The sequence below is a fragment of the Xenopus laevis genome, chromosome 2L (genome assembly GCF_017654675.1).
Source record: "Xenopus laevis strain J_2021 chromosome 2L, Xenopus_laevis_v10.1, whole genome shotgun sequence".
NCBI classification, from domain to species: Eukaryota; Metazoa; Chordata; class Amphibia; order Anura; family Pipidae; genus Xenopus; species Xenopus laevis.
In genome coordinates this window covers 10025870-10041606 of record NC_054373.1, presented here as the reverse complement: position 1 = coordinate 10041606, position 15737 = coordinate 10025870, and the positions used below count along the sequence as shown (strand labels likewise).

The 15737-nt window shown below is 38.3% G+C and overlaps 2 protein-coding genes across 2 annotated transcripts in view; one reads left to right on the top strand and one right to left on the bottom strand.

Moving 5' to 3' along the window:
* Positions 1–1193: 1193 nt before the first annotated feature.
* Positions 1194–15737, bottom strand: part of tmprss2.11.L (transmembrane serine protease 2 gene 11 L homeolog) — a 37364-nt gene continuing 22820 nt past the window's right edge. The window contains exons 12-16 of the mRNA XM_041581165.1: positions 8330–8499; positions 7528–7623; positions 5451–5593; positions 3393–3545; positions 1194–1524 (exon numbers count right to left, since the gene is read on the bottom strand). Of these exons, the coding sequence (XP_041437099.1) occupies positions 1513–1524; positions 3393–3545; positions 5451–5593; positions 7528–7623; positions 8330–8499 (574 nt within the window). The 3' untranslated portion in view covers positions 1194–1512. The remainder of the gene's footprint in view (positions 1525–3392; positions 3546–5450; positions 5594–7527; positions 7624–8329; positions 8500–15737) is intronic.
* On the top strand, positions 9040–14661 carry LOC100158389 (uncharacterized). Its single transcript, NM_001127833.1, is given in 3 exon segments — positions 9040–9115; positions 11013–11487; positions 13228–14661. Coding segments are annotated over 2 exon segments (1239 nt in total). The 5' UTR covers positions 9040–9115; positions 11013–11061; the 3' UTR covers positions 14041–14661.

The following is a 15737-nucleotide window of genomic DNA, read 5'->3' as shown; positions in this document are numbered from 1 at the left end:
GGAAAACACTGACAAGGGGAGACAGGTTGTTTTTTTTGCCTGACGCCTGGTTTGTAAGACTGAAGACATCACTGAAACCATACCTCTCAGCATTCATATGACTTCCCTCTTGATAAGAGACAATTCCTAAGAACAGATTGTTTCCATAGATTCTAGATGAACTAAATGAGTCAATGCCAATGGAAATCTAATAAGATAATAAGATAAGCCTATCTGCTGTGTTTGCAGACAGCAAACAACTTGTGATTCCTAGGATACCAGACAGCATGAGTACAAACTAAAAAAAACTTCTTAAAGGAGAAGGAAAGGCTAAAACTAAGTAAGCTTTATCAGAAAGCTCTATATAAATACACCAGTAAACCCTCAAAATAATGCTTCTCTGTGTCCTCTGTCAAAAGAAACACCACATTTCTTTCCTTCTATTGTGTACTCATGGGCTTCTGTGTCAGACTTCCTGTTTTCAGCCTAAACCTCCAGGGCTAGGGCTTGGGCATGCTCAGTTTGCTTCTCTCCCCCCTCCCTGCTGTAATCTGAGCCCAGAGCTATGAGTGAGCAGGGGAGACTCAGGCAGGAAGTGATGTCACAGCAAGCTAATATGGCAGCTCCTATCCTAAACAAACAGAGAGCTTCTAGAGCTTTTTACTCAGGTATGGTAAAGCATTCTGCAGAATAAATATAGTGTTCTAGCTTACACTATTGTGGCTAATCTATTGGCAATAAACTGTTTCGGTAGCTTTCCTTCTCCTATAAACAGCAATAACTTTATATTGTGTTAGAAATTACATTTGAATTAATATATTCACGGTAATTTTCACGAATGATCTATAAATCATATTACACGGTGTAAATGTTATCGATCTGCTTGTCAGACTAATACAATTGCAGCCATAATACCTTCTGCTCATTATAATGTACACCAACCAGAACGTCCTTTTGCAAGACTAGTGACTAGTGATGAGAAAATTGTTTTCACAGGTGCTATGCAATCTGCAAATTATTTCACAAAACTATGTCAAAAATTCGCCAATACAAAAAAAGTCACTGCAAGAAAAAACGCCCATTTACTTGAATGCATTTTGAGTGAGAAATAACTTGAGCAAATGCATTTGGACTAAGTCGCCAAGACAAAAAAGTTTTCCGGACAAAAAGTCGCTGAGACAACAAAAAAGCCAATGCATTTGGAGTGAGAAAAAAAAAAAGTTGTGCGTGTAAAAAATTATCGCACATCCAAAAAAAATTGTTGCTTATTGACTTCAATGCATATCACAAACTTGTCGCCGTTTCGCAATTTTTTTGGCGAATCCAAACAGGACAGATCCGCTCATTGCTATCTGTGACTATTGGTATTAGCACTAGTAGGATCCATTTCTGCTTCTTTATACACGTTGCTTCTGGGCTGCTCTCTTTCCAGTGGAGTGGTCTTTATTCATTGTAGTAAATCATTGGTAGTGGTCCCTTATTATCACAGGTTCTGGATTTAATTCCTCAGAATTTAATAATGAGGAGAGCTCATTAACTGTATGTCTGAAATAGATAAAAAACAATTGGTGGCTGTTAGGTAATAATTATCATTATTATCATTATTTCTCAAGAGATCCCAACCACACCGGCCACCTGGCCGGTAAAACACCGGCCAGGTGGTAACCCTAGTTACAGCTAATTTTCCAACGGCAAATTTTTGCAGCAGTTTCACAAAAACATTCACAGTCTGTGAAATCTGGAAATTCGACCATCACTACTTGCCATCACTCCTTTGCTGTAAGGAATGGGGGGAGGCATTAAAAGAATATTTAGCATTTGAGTCCAGGCTATATGGAGTGTAGTAACAGTAAGCTGGAGGTTACCCGTGTCAAAGTTTGGGGTGAGGTAAAGTTTTTAGGCCTTCTTATGATTCCACAATGGTGGCTTGTAGTAACATATTAGAGTTATGAGTCAGGGTGGTACCACCAGTGTAGGAAATATATTTGGGCTGCTAGGTAATACAGCTGAAAGTTGGACAAGACTAGGCCTCCATCCTCTTTGTCAGCCATCAACTTCTCCCAGGCAATTATCTGGACTTTTGGGTTCCATATAAAGGGAAGAAGCAGGTGGACTGGGGGATATGGATCAGAGAGTTATGTAGGTGGTATAGAAATTTAGTGAGGTAGACCATCATGATAAGGTTTATTTCTCCCACAGTGAAGGGAAGATTTGCCAGACTTGAAGGTCAGAGATAAATTTTAAGATTTTGGGGTGTAAATTGCTCTGGGGTCTATATGTATTTTAAGTCGGACGTATGAGAGGGGCATTAGGTGGGAAGCTAGAGGGGCTTCGTGGAAAGAAGAGATTTGTTTCAGTTTATTTTTAGACTGTAGAATGACCCAAATTGCTCCACTACATTAAGAACAGCAGTCAGGGAGTCTGTTAAGTAGATAAGCAAGTTGTCTGCATACAGGGATATTTTCTGTGATGGGACTATGGTTTAAGGAGAACTAAAGCCTAACTAAAGAAGTAGCTAGAAATGTTGTACATTATGTTTTGTGCTTCTGTACCAGCCCAAGGCAACCACAGCCCTTTAGCAGTAAAGATCTGTGTCTCCAAAGATGCCCCAGTAGCTCCTCATCTTCTTTTCTGCTGATTCACTGCACATGCTCTGTGCTGCTGTCACTTACTGAGCTTAGGGACCCACTCACAATATACAGTACACATAGAATAGAAATGTCACAATATAAGGCTGATTGGCAATTAATACAGATAATTACTACATGGCAGCACAGAATTTAATAATCAGCAGACCTGTAGCATCAGCTTATATTACAGGGGAAGCTCATTTTCTGCTGGATAATTAGTGACGAGCCCTAAGCTTAGCTTCTCAACAGCCAAACAGAGCCCACTGAGCATGTGAGTGTCACAGACACTTTCCAAGACTGAAGTCCTGGATCACTGCTGCTATTGACAAACCGAAACTTTAGCCTCGTGCAATAAATTCAGTATATAAAATATCTCATTTTTAAAAAAAAAAAAAAAAATATATATATATATATATATATATATATATATATATATATATATATATATATATATATATATATATGTTTTTAGGGTTTCGTTTTCCTTTAAGGCCAACAATTTGATCCGATTCATGGATAGCAATGGACAGAGACTCGATTGCTAGAGTAAAGCAGAAGGGGGATGGCAGGCATCCCTGGCTCTGCCCCTTCTTAGGTGAACTGGGGAGATACCAGACTAATTATTGTTCATAATAACTTTAGAGCCAGTAAAAAAACATTATATTCAGGCATATTAGAAAGTTGCTTAGAATTACATTTTCTTTAGTTAGGCAATGTTTTTAATGGGAGTTATTTGATTTCTGAAGATCAGAATAAAAACTCCTGTATAAATATGTTTCTTACCCTCATCTGTGAATAAATCCAATCCAAAAACACTGTCATATTCCCATATACACCAGGTTTATTGGCTCTGGAACAACCATCTCCCCAGCTGTTGACACCAACAAGCCACCAAGTGGAGTTTGTGTAGGTTACTAAAGCTCCTCCGTTGTCCTCCTATGGATATAAATCAGATAATGCTGAAACGTCAGTATATTTCTATTTCCCACAATAAATTAACCAGGTCAACTTTATTCATAGATATGTAAATGCAGAAGATTTGGATGCAAAGGCAAAAGCTCATTTATCCACCACATACATATATACATACATGCAATCTGTTACCTGTGAAGGTTCTCATTCATCCATCTATATATATATATATATATATATATATATATATATATATATATATATATATATATATATATATATATATATATATATATATATATATAGTAATAAGTCAAATCAACCGGACTTGCTGTATTTATTGTCTCATGAAGACATTTCTCTAGTCATCCGACTGGCTTTCTCGATTCAGAATGATTTATGCAAAGTTTAAAAACCCTGGAATCCCTTTAGTATAACCAGCATGTGGTCAGAGACCACAATGAGGCAAGGTGTTGATTGTATTAGCATCTAATAGTACCTATTTGTTATTCTTAGCACTATGGATTGTGACTCCTGAAACAATGTAGTAAAAACCAGCTGATAAACAGACTTAGACAAGAAATTCTTCTTCTGAAACGTCTGCTACATTGATTACATGGTATTCTTTTCCAATAACTGTGGATGTAACTTAATAATCAGAATATACGGACTGCACTGGGTCCTGTGTTGTCATGTGATCTAATGTGGATTTTATAATTTTTGTATTGTTTAATACAAACTTTCTTCAGCTCTCCAGAACCAGTGGCTGCAGCAAAAAAAAAACCTCCAAATAATCCCAGTTTATCCATTTAAATCTGGCTCCATGATCTTTTTCCCTGCAGCTGGAGTTCGAAACAGAAGATTTAAAGGCAAAAATAAAATCCCATTTTTACCTATATTAACTGAAAAAGAAACCTATCCCCAATAATAAATGTGTACTGTTTTTATAAGAAACCTGACTGAATGCAGTGAAATTCTCCTTTTATTTAATTGCTCTGACTGCTGCGGATACAAATCTCTACACAGTCACCGGCTACTCTACAGGGAAATAAACAAAGCTGTATGAGTTCCGTAAGTACGGTGGGATGGGCTCCCCCTGCTGTTTGAAAGTATGATTGTTTCCCTCCAGAGCAGTTAGGGACAGTCTGCATTTTTTTTGAGAAGAAGAGCTTGGCTTTTGGATCTTTTGGTAGCAGTGCTGTGCCACTATCCTACCTGACTTTTCAAGAGTTTCTAAGGGTAGACTAAGACAGTACACAGCATACTAAAATAATACAACTTTACTATACTTTGTGTGCACAAGGATAAGGGGCAAATATATCAATATCTGAATTTGATATTTTACAGCAATTCTAGTTTTTAAAGGCAGAAGTCAAATTCAAGGGTTGAGTTGTGTTTTCCACAAAAAATTAGAGGGTATTTTTGAGTCAAAATCGATTTTTCGGGTTAAAAAAACCCTCACATTTTTCAAGTTTTTTTTTTTTTTTTGAGATTTATTATACCCCGACCCTGGAAATAGCTCGAATCCAAAAATACACCATCTAAACCTGTGGAGGTCATGTGGGAGTCAATGGCAGAGGTCCCTTGAACCATTTGAAGATGTTAATAACCTTCATGATGTTTGAATTTTTTATGGAGGGTTTCACTCGAAAAAACTTGATTAATTCAAGCGATTCAAGTTTTTTCTGCTTAAAACCTGATTAATTCTAGTTTTCTGTTGTTAACCCGAACTTGCTGATTGAAGTTTTTTTCATTCGAGTTTATTCTTAAATTAGAATCCATTCAAGTTGTGAGTTAATTTGAGGACTAAAAATGCTCACATAACTCTAAAATGTAATCTTTGATAAATAACCCCCTTAATAGCTATTATTTTACATTGGTCTGGATACTCTGCATAACATCTGATAAGTTTTTTTGGAGTCAACTTACCTGGCAAGTATCTCTTACTCCTGAAAGATCACCAGCACATAGCATTGAAGATGTTAACCTCCCATTATATATATCAGACTGATTACATACATTGGAGTCAATCACAGTTACTTGTGCAAGACTCAGATCTGAAGAAAAGTTTCCTGCAATTTAAAGAAAAAACCCCAGCATTTCACATGAAGTCCATCAAGTGCTAGCACTATATTATCAATTCCAAAAAACTGTCAAAAATGCTGTGTATCAAAAATGATGATCTCCAGCTCAGCATTCCCTAAAAGTCCCACGTTTCAGTCCTTACTAGGACCTTTCTCAAGGATCCTAGTAAGGACTGAAATTTCCACAGATCATTTTTATATGAAATTTTGGACCATGCACAACATTTTTGATCTGTAAACAAGCACTCATCATACCATATTGCACTGTCCCAGGTGCAAATTAAAAACTATCCTACAGTATGTTGCCAAGTAGAATGCTATATGAAAAAGATCCATCGCACACCTGTCTCAAGCACGGCACTGGTGGTACTGGCTATCCGCTGACCTGGCTCGGTCCCTTAACATCTGCAAATATACGGAGCCACTCACACTAAAAATTATGCAGTTGGAGAGCTTACCCCATTTGTTGCTTCATCAACAGTATCAACGTTTCGGGAGGGTACACCCTACCTTCTTCAGGATCCAATTCACAGTGTATACACACTACTTAAAGCCTTAAACCCAACCTGGATGGGGTAAGCTCCCCAACTGCATAATTTAGAGTGTGTGCGGCTCCGTATATTTTAAATCTACTTTATTGAGCTTTAAACATCTAAGTGGCCATACACGGACCGATAAAAGCTGCCGACAGACAGTGTCGGCAGTTTATTGGCCCGTGTATGGGGCCCCCCGACGGGCTTCACCGATCGAGATCTGGCCGAAAGTCGGGCAGATCTCGATCGGATGGGACAGAAAATCCCGTCGGATCGCGGCCGCATCTATTCGTTGATGCGGTCCCGCGATCCGACCGCCCGTTAGGCATCGTTAGGAACCGATCGTTGGGCCCTAGGGCCCACGGTCGAATCAGCCCGATATTGCCCACCTCAAGGTGGGCATATCAGAGGGAGATCCGCTCGTTTGGCGCCAAACGAGCGGATCTCTCCATGTATGGCCACCTTAAGTGTTTCAATTCTCCAGGCATAAGGGATCCCTTAGGGTTTTTAAACACTAATTGAGAGTGCTTCTGCATGTCTGAGGAAGGGGCACGCCCCCAAACGTTACATCATATTACTAAATAAACGTGCAGGGGATTTACCCGCTACACTATCCTTTTGTGTTTGGCAAATTTCTTCTTTGATAAGGGATCCCTTACCATTCTTTTGTAAGCAAAACTGTGCAAGAACAGAACTGAAAAAATGAAGGCTATGTTTGTTGAAGACTTTCACTTTTCAGATTTCCAATTTTAGATAAGTTTCAGCTTTTTAATAGTGCCTGAAACACCCTGTAAAATGGATTTCATAGGCTTTATTTACGAATGTAGCAGCAGGTTGCTCGTATGGAAGGCATTCATTTTCTTTACTTGCCTTCAAAGATGCTCCTAGCTCTTCCCTATAGATGCTCTTGGCACCACTGTGTCTGTCCCTTCTCTTTTGATGAATCGTGCGCATGTGCAACTATTGATTAGTGATAGGCGAATTTATTCGCCAGGCGCGAATTTACGGCAAATTTGCGCGTTTCGCCGCCAGCAAATAAATTGGCGAAACGCCCTTGAAAATTCGGCGTCAGAAAATATAAAAAATTCAGCCGGCGTCAAAAACAAGACGCCGGCGCAGTTTCGCGAATTTTTCGCCATTTCGTGAATTTCCGAAGCGGCGAAAATTCGCCCATCGCTACTATTGATATAGTGGAACCCTGGAGCAACGGTCATCTTCAAGTCAGTGATAATTACAGGGTTCCCTCTTATCAATAGATAAACCATATTTGTGCCCACTTGTGATTCACATGCAAACTTCATCTTTACTTAGACACAATATAACAAAATTATGTTTTTAACATCTGAGTTGGTTTACGTAAACTGAGAATGAAGTATTGACTTCTCTTACCTGTCTCAGAGGTTTTACCCCAACCAGATATCCAACATTCCGTGCCAGCTTCCAAGAACATTCCAGAATTGGGTAAGCACACCGTTTGAGTGTAATCTGCAAAAACAAGCGAATATAATAAGCATATTTCCCCACTAAGCATCACTAGCATTGTACAGTTACATATCAGTGCAGCCTGTATCTCATTACATTTTAAAAGGTGAAAAAAAGAACATTATGTGAAGAAGTTTAGTAGAAAAGTGGTTTAAAATGTTTATATATAAGCAAAATATTTTAAGTTGACTTCATTCTTTAATACATGGATATATAGTGAATGGATGGTCAACTTAAGAAACTTTAGATACAAGCAGTTCTTTAAAGGTGAAGTAAATTATAGACCCGTTTGCACAAGCCCCCACCATAGCAACTAGGCTCCCAAGAATGGCCCTGCTCCCTCATACTAGACCTGTGCCCCCAGCTTTAGTCACTGAAAGTCCAGTCTTTGGCTACCTGGAGCCAAAAAAGAGCATGTGCACTGAAAGTCCATCTGGTCCTGGCTTTGTGTCCATATTCCTGATGCTCAACACTAAAGAACCAGGAACCAGAAGTCAAATAGCAATACCCCACCCATTTGGAGATATGGCATCAATTCCGATTTCTCTAGAGAAATTCAAGCAGAACAAACACTAACCCTTCCACCACTTCTCTGTTATCTCTTATATCTTCAAGCAACTTGCTGGGTCACACATATATCATTTATCTTTGTCTAAACTGCAAAGAAACAAATAATTATCCAATCATTTCAATAAAGAAGTATACTTACTATCAAATGTTATTTCATCTTGAAGTTTCATTAGCGCTATATCATTATCATAGGACTTATAACCAGGGTGTGTAAATATTGCTTCCACCAAATAGCCACCAGGGTCACTGTAACGTGGCAGGGTCAGTGTCCCAGCAAATACCTTCCAGTCTGAAGCATCTGAATGAGACCTTATAGAAAATCAGGAAATTGTTTGAAACTCACATTGCAGAATTTGATTGCATCAATGATAAATACACATTTCTATGAAAAGTTTAATCTTGGTTTACAACACTGCACCAACACACATCAGCACAAGTTACATTCCAACTGGTCCTCTCAATGAGTAATATAGAGGGAGTAAATATGCGGAGCCACTCTAGACGGCCTTGTTAGTTTGTCACCTTGTTGTCTGGGCCAAACAGCAGGAGTCCTCCCTAATTTATAAGACAAAGGCACTGGTCTGGGAGAAGTAATGTCACACCTAAAATCTAATTACCATTAACAAAGTGTCTGGCTCACTGGAACCAACAATGAATAGGTCCCTTTAAATATACATAATCCATTAGTCATGAAGGGGCAAGGACTGCTAGTTTTGGGAAGGAGACACGGAAACGTTTATATTCCTAACTGTGATGAGCTAGCATCATTCACCAATCAGGAGAGACTTCTAGAAGCTTCTTCCCTGTATATAAGTGAGGCTACAGCAGAGCACAGTAGACACACAGAGCCCAGGAGAGAACTGATCACTAGATCAGAGGGAACCCTGATGTCACAAAGCAGCCCTTTATCAGAAACTAAGGAGAGGTATATTTAAACTGTATGAATTAGTAGAGTGTGATAAGAGGTGGTGTAGAATAATATTTGGGTGGTTGGCTATTGTGTTTTGTTTCCATATATGTCTGTTTAGGTTAGTGTGTATTTATAGCGTACATTTGTTTTATATGGTTGTGTGTACTGTAAGGTTATTGTGTAAAATATTAATTTCTGTTACTACTTTACCGATTGGTGTTGATGTAAATATTTTCCAAATCATTTAATTACATTTATTGTTTGATGATCTCTTTGCAACACTTTAATGCAGAACCTTCCTTATTTTCATGATTGGTCGAGCCAGGTAGGAGGCAGATATGAGGGTGGCATTGAGATTACTAATATTGGAAATATATCCATAGAACATAAATTAGGCTTCCATTTCTATACTCAGATATTGATAAAAATAGAGAGGAGCTGGCAGTGCCGGACTGGCCCACTGGAATACCAGGAGAACTCCTGGTGGGCCCAGGTATCAGTGGGCCTCTTGTGTCTAACCATTTGGCCTATTTCATGGTCATTCCTTATTCCTTTATGGGCAAAAAAGAGCCATAATAATGGAAGAATAGAGCATATTAAATCGATATAAAAGACTAGGATAATAAAGAGTGAGGAAAGGAAGAATAATAGTTTGGAAAGTTGGCCCACAGTCTAAGGTTTTCTGGTGGCCCCACGGTCTAGGGTTTTCTGGTGGGCCCCTGGCATCCCAGGCGGACAGTGGGAGCTGGTAAGGTGCATGTAGGAGGTAGAGGATCCTCCTTGGTATTAAATTAAATGTTTGTGGCTATTGCAATGAAAGAAAAGTGATTGTCACAAAAGAAAGGAAGGATTCACTGCATTCTGGATTGCTGAGAAGTATAAAGCTATCAAAGAATAAAATAGCTTTTTAGAGAAGATTGATTTAAAGGATAAAACAGAAATGCTACAGATACTGCTTGTGCATCTTCCATGAGCATGGGACACTTTAATAGAGTTCAGTAAAATGAACTATTGCGCAAAGAGAATGCATAACTAGTGTTTCAGAGGACACCATTAGATATCTGTGAGTTTCTAGAAACCATGGCCATTCAAAATGTCAAGAGCAGATACAAGATTTGAAGGAGCAGTTAGGACAAAGGGGTGCCATTGTAGCAGGGTTTAATACACCAGATGTAAATCAATGTGCTGTTGAGGCTAACTGGAATTTGCTAGAGCCCAAGCAGTACCATACCAGTTTAAATAATTATGCTGCTGCCCCAGTGTCTGTTCATATTAAGACAGGAACTTATGGTGAAGAAATAGGTAGAACGAGAGTTGAAACACCACCGTCCAACTCAGATTCAGGGACTCTGGTAAAAGAGCTTGGACTCATTAGAATAGGCAATGATCAAGTAGAGACCATGTGACATATTAAGACCTTTCAGAAGTTCCATATTCATCTTGTTAATCATATTGATCTTAATGAGTACATAAGTAGCCTGGATCAGGGTATTTAAGTAAGTATTCCTCACTGAAGTCAATGCAGTATTAGAGGTTCTAGACAGAGATGAGAGTTATGTACAAAATGTATTTGTCAATTGCTCTTAGAAAAAGGGAAAAACCATTCCAACAGTCTCTAAATATCTCTATGCTGCGTACAGTTTTACTCTGCAGAGACCGGGACCCTGCCCAGGTATGGCCAGCTTTTGTAGGTCTAAAGCTGGCCATACATGTGCAGATTTGCTTGTACTGAGATTGACAATCATATTAATCATACAATATGCCATCCATTGAGAAGGACTATGTAAAAAGATATTATTGTGACATTGCCAAAGGTACAAAAAGATTATAAATCTACAATGCAATATCAACTTATGATGAAAGCAATATGTAGAGGAAATAGGAAGTGATGTATTTCCCTTAATCATTGCAGTTCATAGAAGATTCCTTCGCTTGCCAACGAACAGCAAACATTCCGTGCAATGGCTTCATTTATGAGTCCAAAGCAGAGAGCTGCCCTTGCTATAATTTTGCTCACATCAATACAAAAGAAAAAAAAGAAGAGATCAGTGCGTAGCAAACGGTGGCTTGTGAACCATGAACAGTTGTCCCACACGGGGCCATTAAACGAGCTGAGAGAAAGAAACCCTGACGATTTCAAAAACCGTCTACGGATGTCGGACAGCAGTTTTGAGACCCTTCTACAAGCTGTAGCGCCACTGATTGCAAAACAAGACACGTGCATGAGGCAAGCCATACCTGCAGAGCAGAGACTCATTGCAACACTGCAATTTCTTGCAACAGGGAGGTCATTGGAAGATTTAAAAATTCCTATTGGAATCTCTGCACAGTCTTTGGGGCATATCATTCCAGAAACATGTAATGCTATATTTGAAGCATATTTAAAGGTAAGCTCTTTTTTTTGTTGTATTTATGTTGATTATTAGGGTGTGATAGAATAGCAGCAACTGAGTTTTTGTAAAAAAAAAAAAAAGATTTGTTGGAAGCAAAGAAGAGGAATTTCAAAATATGAAACTAAAAGTGTAGAAATAAAGCAGAGATGTATATAACATTTACAAATAATTTAACTAGATTATGGGTATGGGACTTGGGACTTTTTGGATAAAGGGTCTTTCTGATTTGGATTTTCATACCTTAAGTCCACTAGAAAATCATTTTAACATTAAGGGGGTTATTTATCAAAGGTTGAATGTGAGCTTTGTGAGCTTTTTTAGACTTCAAATGAACTTGAATAAACTCACAACTCGAATGATTTCTAATTTAAGAAAAAACTTGAATCAGAGTAGTCAGGGTGAAAAACTTGAATACTCGAATTGATCGAGTTTTCATATGAAACCCACCAAAAAAAAATTGAACATCATGAAGGCTATTAACATCTTCAAATGGTTCATAGGACCTCTGCCATTGACTTCTACATGATATCAACAAGTATTAGATGGTATTTTTTTTTCAGATTTGAGCTTCGGGGTATAATAAATCACGAAAAAAAAATATTTTTTTTAAAACTAAAATTCATTTTTTTTTAATCCGAAAAATCTATTTAAGGTTGAAAAATACCATTGAAAACTCGAATTTTAAAACTTGACCTTTGATAAATAACCCCCCAAATGAACCCAATGGGCTGGTTTTGCCTCCAAAATGAAATCTTAGTTTGGATCAAGTGCACGGTAGAAAGAGAAATCATTTTTGGATTATTTTGCTAAAATGGAGTGTATGGGAGATTGATTTCCCATAACTTGGAGCTTTCTGGATAATGGTTTTCCAAATAATGGATCCCATACCTGTACAAAAATATAAACGATATTTCAAAATAATGGAAAAGTGCATAAAACGCCATCAGTAATAAGATTATAAACATACAGTATTTAAAGCTGTAAATATTGTTGGGGTTGTTGTTCTTTTTCTCTTGCAGAAAAGTTATTATTGGATGAATTAGGTAAAGGAATAGGGGATATGACAGGTGGCCATGCACTATGTTGTTCATATGGTAAATCCATAGGAAGAGTCAACATTCTATGCATTTGCTATGTGTGTGGTTGTTGTGGCTGTGGGTGAGGGATTTCATGATGGTTATTAATATACCCACTGTCATTAAAGCTTTTCCAGAGTCCCCTTCATCCAGCCATTCATCTAAGCTATGAGGCAACAATAAACCGGAAAGGCATCATCCTTATCTGAGGGCTTGTGGAGAAGGGCAGCTACTTCACTTATTATTTTTTGTATGATTTTCTTTATATTTTGCTTACTGTTGTGTAATGGCTGCATGAACCTGCTTATAAAGCACTGTTATACTCTACTCATTCTCGGCTACCAAAACAAAACAAATTGGCGACGAGGATGGGATAGAGTATAAAAGTGCATTATTAGCAGGCTCATGCATCCATTACACAACAGTAAGCAACTCTAACACCACAAGCTGTGTAGAAAGAATGCACAGTATATGTCTTGAGCACAATAACATCTACAGGCCATTTGTATAAACACCACATCTTTCTCAATGAGGAAGTCATCATTTGGCAGCATTCTTCTCTTTCAGCTGCGCTTGGATGGCTTGAACCATTGCTAGATATTTGGTATGAGGAATGTAATATCGCAATGCTTATAATATTTTTCCCTTTTTTTGATAGTTCCCTTCAACAGAAGCGGAGTGGAAAGCTACCGCAAGGCACTTTGAAGAATTCTGGAATTTTCCAAACTGTGGTGGAGCAATTGTTGGAAAACATGTGAGGATCAAGCCTCCCTCCAGATCCGGCTCCTATTTTACAAACTACAAGGGGTATAATAGCATTGTACTTTTGGCAATAGTTAATGCTAAATATGAATTTTTAATGGTCGATGTGGGAAAAAATGGAAGGGTATCGAGTGTTGAATCCATGGAACAAACCTATTTTTATCAACGGCTACAAAACCATCAATTACAGCTTCCATCCAATTCAGACACAAGCGAAGGAATGAATTACGTTTTTGTGACAGGCGAAGAATTTGCACTACATGAACATATTCTAACACCCTTCCCACAAAAAGATATGTCATTTGAAAGAAGAATTTTCAATTACAGACTGTCACGGGCAAGAAGGGTGGCGGACAATGCTTTTGGCATACTGTCTAATCGATTTCGCATTTTCCACACAGCCATAAATCTGTCACCGAGTAAAACTGACAGTGTTGTTTTGGCCTGCTGTGTGCTACATAACTTTCTATGTCGCACAAGTGGTGCTTCTTACATGCCAGCAACTATGTTGGACAGAGAGGACACGGAACAAAGCTCTTTTATAGCTGCTGAGTGGCGACTTGAGCCAAATGGACTGTTGGAACTGCAAGATACTACATTGCAAAATGCTACTGTTGAGGCCAAATTGAGCAGAGACAGATATGCAGCATATTTTAATGGTGCTGGTGCAGTAGAATGGCAAGCAGCTATGGTTTTAAATGGGAACTAAACCCTAGAAATGGCTGTGGCTAGAAAAGCCATATTTTATGTACAGGACCTAATGATCTAGCCTTAAGCTTCAGCATCTCTATAGTAGTAATGATCCAGGCATTCAAAGCTGTCAGAGGAGTTTCCCATCTTGGATTCTGATAGAAGTGTCTGTGACACTCACATGCTCAGTGTACTCTGTGCTGTTGTTGAGAAGCTAAGCTTAGGGGTTGTTGCAACTATCAATGAGGTTTGTTACAGGGCTGATTGTTAAATTCTGATGCTAATTGTGCTGGTAGCTAAACTGCCATGTACCAGTAATCTGAATGGTTTACTAATCAGCCTTATATTGTGACATTTCTATTCTATGTGTACTGTATATTGTGAGTGGGTCCCTAAGCTCAGTAAGTGACAGCAGCACAGAGCATGTGCAGTGAGTCAGCAGAAAAGAAGATGGGGAGCTACTGGGGCATCTTTGGAGACACAGATCTTTACTGCTAAAGGGCTGTGGTTGCCTTGGGCTGTTACAGAAGCACAACACATAATGTACACTATTTCTGCCCTACTTCTCTTATAAAGCTTTAGTTATCCTTTAAAAATGTGACAACGTTCAATTAATGTATAATAAAAATGTTTAAAGGTATACATTTTGTTTTGCATAATTTAAAAGTGATGGTAACTGTTTACCAGGGCAAGAGAAACTTTTTTTTTCACTCCTTCTTCCAGGGATTCTGAATTGGAACAGAGTGATGCATGACTTTCCCCATTCTGTTTCAATTCTGGATAAAACAAAAAGTTTGGTCTGGGGGTCCTGCCAACCCCGGATCCACTGTGAATAACCATAGGTCAAAGTACCAAAGTCGAGGATGTATAAATATGGTCAGCAGAGGTGTAAGATTTTTTGTCAGTCATGGAAATAGAAGATCATGACTGCAAAGAGGGAGAGTAATTCCAGGCCTAATGCTAGGAAAAACAATATTTTAGACATGGTCATCCAAGGACATCAGCAGAAGTTTGGAGTTACCAGAGCTAAAGACCAGCTTTGGAACAGGTGGTCAGATGTGAAGCTGTGAGAAAAAGCAACTTTTAAGCATTAAAAGGATCATTAAAAAGTTGTTTTACAAAAATATTTCCATGGAATTGTGGCTTACAGTAGTGTGCATGTTCTAAGAAGTGTGTTTATCAAGTGTAAAAAGTTCCTTCATGCAAGACAATTTACTAGCAGTGGTGTCTTTACTTCTGTGCCAAAGCCTGATATGATGATTGTTAGAAGGATGACAAAGAAGACAATAATGATTCTGGGCCACTTTTCTGAAAAAAAAAAAACACTACACAAGATTCTACAGTCTCTGGGGCCTATTTACTAACAACCGAATTTCTATTTTTGCCACAAATCACTAACAATTTGTGGTTGTTATATTTCTGTAAAACTCTGTACAAAAATTTTGATTTATAAAGTGTAAAAGCCACAAAAAAAAAACCTCAAAAAATTGCCAGGTAAAAGTTGTCAAGGTCCCATTGAAGTCAATGGAAGATGCAATAATCCTATCGGACCTCCTGCTGTGGGTCCCTGCTCTCATATTGAAATAGACTTCATTGGTCCACTTCCTAAGACACCTGGGGGTTTTCTCACTGCCTTATTGTGATTGATGTGTTTAGCAATTGGATTTCCAACAAGAAATCAGAAAGTTCTGTTGCTAAAAATTTGATATCCAAATT